General features: G+C 38.6%; 1 protein-coding gene across 6 annotated transcripts in view; it reads left to right on the top strand.

Annotated features, from left to right (window-relative positions):
• The first annotated feature begins 5,529 nt into the window (after positions 1–5,529).
• DENND1B (DENN domain containing 1B) overlaps positions 5,530–8,540 on the top strand; it is a 317,390-nt gene continuing 314,379 nt past the window's right edge. For 4 of the 6 annotated variants that reach the window (XM_074308679.1, XM_074308673.1, XM_074308676.1 and 1 more), the window contains exons 1-2: positions 5,530–5,994; positions 8,363–8,427. In XM_074308679.1, coding sequence (XP_074164780.1) covers positions 5,978–5,994; positions 8,363–8,427 — 82 coding nt within the window. In that variant the 5' untranslated portion in view covers positions 5,530–5,977. Of the gene's footprint in view, positions 5,995–6,335; positions 6,352–8,362; positions 8,428–8,540 lie in introns of those variants that run through there. The other 2 variants (XM_074308677.1, XM_074308678.1) reach the window with 2 other exon arrangements.

Raw genomic sequence — 8,540 nt, 5'->3', positions numbered from 1 at the left:
GACATGGAGATACAGAAACCTAGAAAAAGCATAATAAAGGAACCAGTTCCCTTATCTCTCCTTATATTTCAAAATCTTTCCATGGTCTCCTCTGTTTATTTCTTCCATCCTCAGAGTATGAGTTAGCCTTTTTCTTTGTCAAGCCCAATTCATTCATCTGTACCAATGCTACCAAGCCCTCCTATCTACTTGAGGTTTTTGTTCTAATGCATTTTTAATATATCTTTCTCTAGTGGATTCTTTTCCTCTGCCTCCAAATGTGCCCAGGTTGCTCTAATAAAAAATACCCTTTTTTTGATTCTACTATTAGTTCAAGTTATTTTTCTTTCTCTCTCATTCCCTGCTAGAGAAAGTAGGCTATAGAATTTCTTCCTCATCATTCAACTCACTGTTGTCTGGTGTCTATTTCCATCATTTTAATGAAATTGCTCTAAGGTGACTGTTGACTTAAAATTTCAAAACCTTTCTCTTTTTAGTCACATCTTCTTTGACCTTTTCAACATTTGAAACTTGTTGACCGCCCTACATTTGGGACTTCTTCCTTCAGTTTCCATGACATTTTTTGCATTGTTAGTTCTTTTCCTTTTTTTTTTTTTTTTTTTTTGTGGTCATTTTCAATAGTTCCTTTTCTTTCTCCTGAAACAGGGCCAACTTCCAAGAATATATGCCAATATTTTAGCTTTGTTTTTGTCCAGTTCCTTATATCAGAAGAGAGGACTTATTTATTATAACAATAACGCCCAAAATTAGGTTTTCGAACACTGAAACACATTCAATTCAACAATCATTTTTAGGTGCTTAACACATGTAAGAAACTGTGTTAAAAGCTAGGGATTCAAGGATGGAAAATAACATAGTCAAGACATGAGGATATGTCATGTATATAAATAATGATGATACAGAGAAGAATGTGATAGGGCAAAGAACAGATTCAGGAAAATAACTCTAAGAAATATTGAAATGGGAGAGTCTCCTAGATTTAATAACCTAGGAGCTGTTTTCCCAAACTCTCTTTTCTGACTATCTAATCAAATGAAAAAAAATCTTACTATTTCTAACTCATTTCATCTGACCCACTTTCACTAATCATGCCAATCAAATTTTTGTTGATTGCTTGATTGAAAAATGGGAGTGTCTTATAGGCACTGTTGAACACCTCTTTCTCATCTGATGTTTCCAAGGTTTCAGAATGATCACCCTTGTTGCTCAAATTACAAAGGATATTTCACAGAAAGGTTATGAAGACACTTGAGTCTTCCCTGATTTCCTGTAGAGGGTAAAGCTACATTGAAAAGGCAATACCTCGAAGGAACTAGAAGGAAAAGAAGGAAAGGCAATGATGAAATAAAGCTAGGTATAGATAAACATAAATGAAAGGGGAAAGGGTTGTGGAACAGAAAAGAAGAGAACCATAACTAGCAGTCCAGTTTTGGATCTATAGTGAAGCAGAGTATTGTGAAATATAAAAGAGTGGTTTGAAACCATATTAGAGTTTTAAATGCCAAGTTAAGGAATTTCTATTTTATCTTCTTCTAGACAATAGTGAAATAAATATTTAAATGACAGAGTACACAAAACCAAATTGTGCTAATTATTTTTTAACTATTAAAAAAAGTGGAAGTATGGCTTTAAAATAAAGTGTTCTCCATGCACATATCAAAAGATTCTTTGAATGAATTGGCAGCAAAGCTTTAATAATCTTCTGATTTCTAATTTCTAGTATTAATCAAGGCATAAAACAGGAAGACTTGCTTGCCAATGATGTTTGCTACTATCATGATTCAGTGCAGAATCCAAATGCAAGAGAGTTTCCTTATGGTTAAGTTCTTTAAGTGATCCTGTTTGTGGATGACATTGTGCTGATTATAAGCCGCTGAACACTTTAAAACCTTGTAAATGAGATCCATTATTACTTAAAGAAGTTAAAATTACTTCCCTTTCAAAATTAAAAATGCATACATACATGTATATTACAAAATGAACATTTCATTATTCAAAGTTGAAACCCTCAAATTCTGTTATATACAGTTTATTCTCAAATGTATATTAAAATTAACATAGAAATAAAGAAATGAACTTGCTTATTACCTCCTGAACTTCCTTCTACTCTCTTACATTTTTTTGTTTTTCAAATATTTTATGGAAATTCTTTTTTCTTTTAAACATCTGAATCTATTCCTATTCACTCTTCCCCAGTAGAAAATCTCTCTACTAACAAATAAATATAGTCAAGCAAAACAAATCAACACTACATTGGTCATGGTGGGAAAAATATACCTCACTTTATACCTATAGTTCATTATACCACAGCCAAGAGGTGGGAGGCATGTGTTATCATCTCCTGAAGTTATTATGAGTGATCATTGCATTGATCAGAATTCTTGTCCTTCAGAATTGTTTTTCTTTTTACTGTGATCACTGTGTACATTATCTCCTTGTCCCATTTACTTCACTGTGTATCAGTTCAGTTCTTATATTTCCCCCATTTCTTTGATTCTGTCATGTCTGTTAGGTCTTATGACAGTGTAATTCTCTAAAAACAGGTGTAGGGGAAAATCTCAGTGAAGAAGATCTAATTTCCAGACTAGTTATGTATCCAATAAGCTGGACAATTACAGAACTTGTCAATTTGTATATATTTTTAAAAGAAGATGTTGCAAGTGACCAATGATCTGAGTCCAGAATAAAGAGGACCACAGCTGAATGACTTTTGGGAAATTGCTTTGTGAGTTTAATGATTTTAAACTTCACCTTGAAACAAAAAACCCCAATCTTTAGCATCAATAATTTTTAGGGATGTTTTATGATTGCAAGTCAAAAGAAAACTATATACCTTTTGAAGAATCTTTTGAGATCTACAGATGTATAGTGGGTGTGGTTAAGCTTACAACACATTGCCAATGAAAAATAAAGCAGATTACATTAAAAATGTCATCAGAGAGATGTAGGACTGGATGAAAAAAAAATGAAGCTTATCATTTGACAAATAAAAGTAAATTAATCCATTTGTAAGTCCTTAATGTCAAGAGATGGAAATCTCTAGCATGTTGGCAGTGGGATTCATGGAAAGAAATGGGCAGGATGGGGTAAACATGAATAAATTGACATTGTTAGAATAGTCATATTGATGAGCTTACAGATTCATTGAAGTAGTGAAAGGGCAATAGGGATATTGTGTATATAATGTTTTCATCTTATAAGAACCCAATTTCAATAATTTCTAAATTGTGTTGGGTATGATGTCCATGTATTGGAATAATCTGGGAAATAGAGGGGGTGAAATGCTAATCATTCTTGCTTTACTGAATTTATCCTACCCCATCCCCCTCACCTTAACCTCAATTTGCTGATGCAGGGATAGTTGGCAATGATGTTGTCTTCTGTTTGGCATAGGGAAGACTTAATTATAAAGAAAGAAGAAGTTCCACATATTCAGTCATGTATGGAGAGGAAGTGGTTTTTCACTTCAGAGAGCAACGTGAAGCTTAGTAATTTCTGTAAAAAAAAAAAAAAAAAAAAAAAAGGTAAATGTAAGTGAATATATGCAGTATGTGTAATTAATGAGAATGCTTTGCAATTCATAGATTAATTTTTCAAAGAATCTTAAAAAACTTGAGTAATATTCACACACTCTCTCTCCCCTTTTCTCTCTCCTCTTCCTCTCTTTTCTGCTTAGTGCTTTTTAATGATACATTTTTTTTTTTAACATTCTGGACTGATGGTCACAGAACATAGTTTGACTAGAAAACAGGTTCAGTGTTGGATAACAGACCTTTTGATTATTGTGATTTGATCTGAAGATGCTTAGTCTGACATCAATATATTAAACTAATGTAATACCACATTTTGTGTGCCATTTTTGCAGAATAGCCCTGAAGAAAAACTTACGTGAAGGAAAACATCAGGACTTGAAGTTTTGTCATTTGTAAAATTAGAGGGATTGAAAAAGATGCTTTTAAAGATTTTTTTTTTCCTGACTCATATAATATGGTTCTCTGCTCTGTTATGTGGCAATGCAGGTTAGAGAAGACCACTGTCCTCTTTTCTAGGGAAAGTCTGTGAGAAGCTGATATTCCAACACCTTCTGCCCTTTCAATTCTTCTCTTCTGACAGTCAATAGTGTTGATCTTTTGGTATAACCTAAGTTAAAAGTCTTTAGTCCTTAAATGTCTACAATTTATAAGTAAAAGGAAGTGTATCAAAGTCTAGTCAAGTCAAAAAGCATTTATTAAGCATCTATTATGTGCTGGGCACTCTACTAATTAAATACTGGGTGTACAAAGCGAAGTAAAAACAGTTGCTGCCTTCAAAGAGCTCAACATAATGGAGGTGACGACATGAAAAGAACTATAGACAAACAACATATATATATATACATATATGTGTGTGGGTGTGCACGCAAAGTGTATGTATGTGTATGTATATGATAAATTGGAGATGTCAGAGGGAAGCCATTAGTATTAGAGAAGAATCAAGGGAGGGATTTTAGCAGACACTTGAAAGAAGTCTAGAGGCATAAAGGTACACATATATGTATACACACATATGGATCTCAGGTTTCTAGAGGGCAAGGATTTTTTTTTTTTTTTTTTTTTTTTTTTTTTTTTTTTTTTTTGCCCCTTTTTGTATCCACAGTATCTGGCATAAAGAAGACAACTAATACATGTTTACTGAGACACATAATTGTTACTGAGTTCTGAATCAAAGTTTCATTTGCTTTTTTTTTTTTTTTTTTTTTTTTTTTTGCCCTTTTTTGTATCCACAATATCTGGCATAAAGAAGACAATTAATACATGTTTACTGAATTGAGTATCACTTGAGGCACATAATTGTTACCGAGTTCTGAATCAAAGTTTCATTTGCTTCCCCCCCCTCCCAGTAATAATGGATACCCAGAAATAGAAGGCACACAACAAAGTACGAGGGCTGAGGGTTGAGTTGGCAGGTTACATTCGGTTGGGGGGAACTCTCTCCCAAAGTCCTAGCGCTGACTAGAGTCTGGTGGGTGCGGCGCTTCTGCCCACTACCCGTGGCGCCGGCAGGTGCGTGGTTCTGGACTGCGGAGTTCCGGACCGTCCGGCCCCTGCAGGCTTGGCATAGCTCACGACACAAGGTCGGCTCGGTGCGAGGGTCAAGCTCAAACTCTTGCAGCTCGTGCCGCCTATATCCGATCGGTCACCTTCCCCAGCCAGTGACCCTTCATGTCCCAGGGAGTGTGGGAAACAGTCAAGAGCCAGAGTTCGATAGTCCCACTAAGAACAGCTGGATCTTGACCTCTAGGGCGGCCTCGGAGCGAAGTGAGTGTGTGTGTGCGCGCGTGTATATGAGCGCGCGCGCGGCCGGGGGTGTGCAGGGCCAGGCACCTGGCGGGCCCTCGAGCTGAGTCACGAAGGGACGCGTGCCCAGGTTCTCTGGGCTGCGCGGACTGTCCTTCCCCTCCCCCCAGCCCCACTCCCTCTTCCCCTCCCCTCCCCCCTCCTCCACCCTAGGGCGCGCTCCCTCCTCCCGGGCCTCGCCCAGGGCTGCAGCCTGAGGGCCCGAGGACCAGGTGTAGCCACCAGGAGAGGCGTCCGCGGCTCCCCCCTCACTCCCCGCTCCTCGGCACTTCCTGGTTCGCTGAAGGTGCCGGCGCCACGGCGGCCTCCCTCCCTCACAGGAACTGAAGGGCCAGAGCTTTGGGCAGCAGCTGGAGCTGGCGGGGGCGGCGCCGCTGTCAGAGAGAGGAGCTGTGGCCAAGGCCGGGCCGAGCCGGTCTGGACGGAGAGACCCACTACGGGGCACACCGCCGCCACGGGCCATGGCTCCCCAGCCCCCCGCGCTGTGAGCCGGTCTCCGCGCAGCCGCCGACGCCTCCGGTCGAGACCACTAGCTCCGGCCGTGACGGAACTGCACCTCCTGGAGGGGCCGACCCCCGAGGCTGGCTGCGAGGGTCTAGGCGAGCAACGGAGCGGGCTGAGCTCGGACTCGACATGTAATCATGGACTGCAGGACCAAGTGAGTGAGGGGCGAGGGTCCAGCTTCTGAGCATATTAAGGTCCTGCTTCCTCCTTACCCCGCCCTCCCTAGCACCAAGGATAGGGGGGAGGGGAGGACGAATCGGGACGGAGAAACCACTTCTGAGAGCTTTGGGGGAGGGGGAGACTCGCGGAGAGACTCCCGGGGCGACCACTTCAGCCCCTTCTTCTGCCCCCTGGGGAGAGAGCTAGGCCTCAAAGCCTTCCTTTCCCAGGACTCCGAGTCTCCTGTCTTGAGCAGTGGGGACCGAGCTGCCGGATCAACCCGAGGGCGTCCTGTCCCGCAGCAGCTGCAGCTGCGCTAGCCCCGGTCCGGGACGTTCTGGTCCTTCCAGCCGTAAGAGAAGCGGGGAGGGCCTCCGGGATGGATACACCCAGGCTTGCAAACCTCATCCCCCGAGGGGTGTGAGTGTGTTTGTGTGCTTTTGTGTGAGTGTGTGTGTTGGGGGATGGCGGAATTCGTCTCCTCTCCTCTTGACATCCATTCCCTAACCTCCCACGCTCCTCTGAGGTTTCTTTTTCTTTATCTAATGTGTCAGACTCTGTGTGTGTGTGATGTGAGCCTCAAAGGTGTCACTTCATACTTCATTGTTCTGAAGGCTTTTCTGTCCTCGAGGGTGGGTGGCTAGGATATCTTGGGCGAGTGTGGGGGGGTGCCGTTCTGCAATTCTTGACTGGTCACAAGGCATTCCAAACTTATCTGACCAAATGAGGATGTTCCAATAGTACCAATGCTATGGCTTATGAGCTAATATTTTTTTAGTTTGACAAATAAGGATTACTGAATGGGTATGATAGATACATAAGACAACAATAATACCTCACATTCTTATATCGCTTTAAAGTTTTCAAAGTGTTGTTTAGACTATTTTCACACTTTTGTGACTAGTGATAGAATATTTGTTTAATTTGATGCATAAGAATAACTGGACATGAAGGTTTAATGCTGGGAATTATAACATTACAAGATAGAATAATAGCAAGCATTTAACTAGCACTATAAGATATTCCAAGCAAAATACTTATTTTCTAATTTGATCCTAAAACAACTTCTGAATTTTCTTAATAAAACTGTTGACATAACATGTCAAGTATTTTGCTGGCCTTACAATAATACTAAGTGCTAGTTAATATTTTTGCCAACTAATTTTGGGAAGGTTACTTCTTTCTTCCTTTTTCTTTGACCCTTTCAAAATAACATATTTAAGTTTGGGTGAAATTGTCTTCCTTTCACTTTAAATATTGATATAATTAAGTGAAATTTAACTTTAAAATTTGGGAGAATTTTTTAATGTAATTTTTATGTACCACCCAATAAACATGAACAGCTAAATAATTTTAAAATATATGAAAGTTTTCTAGGTCTGTATTTATGCTTAAGTGATGACTGGCTTTCCACTTGAAATGTTTTCAAAGGTTGGAGGAAATGATCCTGACACTAATCACCTTGTCTACCTCAAAAAAACCCTCCCCCTTTACTAATACTGTGAGAATATAGAATCCTTCAGAATTGTCCACTTGAAATAAATTGAGAGTGAATGAACAGGGAATGAATGCTTAATCTAAAAATATGTGATTTGTCACTTACTGTGTGTTCCAAGACAATGGAGACTTGTAATTCACAAACTTTTTTTTTTCCCCCTGCTGATTTCTATGTAGGATTAACTTCTGAAAGGAAGTATGAACAATTTTAAAATGAAGTACCAAGATATTAACAGTCTTGGAATTCATATGAACAGAAGTGGTTTTTAATCTTTTCTGTTCTATCAGAAAAGGAAATTAATCACCACTGTGTGATCTCTCAGGAAGACCTCAGTGTGTTTTTACAAATTTCATTCTTAGATGAATCCTATACTTAGGTAGCTAGACAGAAAAACACAAGCTACAAATTTTTAAAGAATATTTAATATAAAATAAAATACTCTATCATAACTCTAAAGCTTCTAAATAGGTAATCTAATAACAAATATACAAAACTTTAAACATGTAATCAAATTTATGAATATGCTATTAGCATTTTTATTATGGTCTAACTTTTGTTGTAAAATTTTGTGACTTAGTGAAACAGCTTCTCCAGGTTAGATTTGGTCTTTGGATTTTTTTTTTTTTCCCTTTCCTCAGATTGGTTGTTTCTTGAAGGATTAGTGAGAGACTCTTTTGTAGATTTCCTTTTTATAAGATAAAGTAAAGCATTTTTAAGTAGTCAGTGAGAATGAAAGCTTGTAACAAAAATATGTAATTTTATGGATAAACTGAGAAGAGGAAAAACATTTTACTATTAAGAAACTTAACAAATGTGAAAAATTAACTCTTTCTACATACATTTAACTGAATTCTTTTCCTTATAGAGAAAATCCAGAAAGAACTTTTGACTTGGTGTTGAAGGTGAAATGTCCTGCTCTTGAAAATGAAGGTACTTGTCTTTAAGAATTTTTTTTCTTTTACTACACATATTAATGTTAAATTTGAAACATGATAATGCCAGCAATAAGTGACAAATATGTGCTCTACAACTGTCTCACAATT

The sequence above is a fragment of the Sminthopsis crassicaudata genome, chromosome 4 (assembly GCF_048593235.1).
Source record: "Sminthopsis crassicaudata isolate SCR6 chromosome 4, ASM4859323v1, whole genome shotgun sequence".
Taxonomy (NCBI): Eukaryota; Metazoa; Chordata; class Mammalia; order Dasyuromorphia; family Dasyuridae; genus Sminthopsis; species Sminthopsis crassicaudata.
This window is presented reverse-complemented; position numbering and strand designations above follow the sequence as displayed.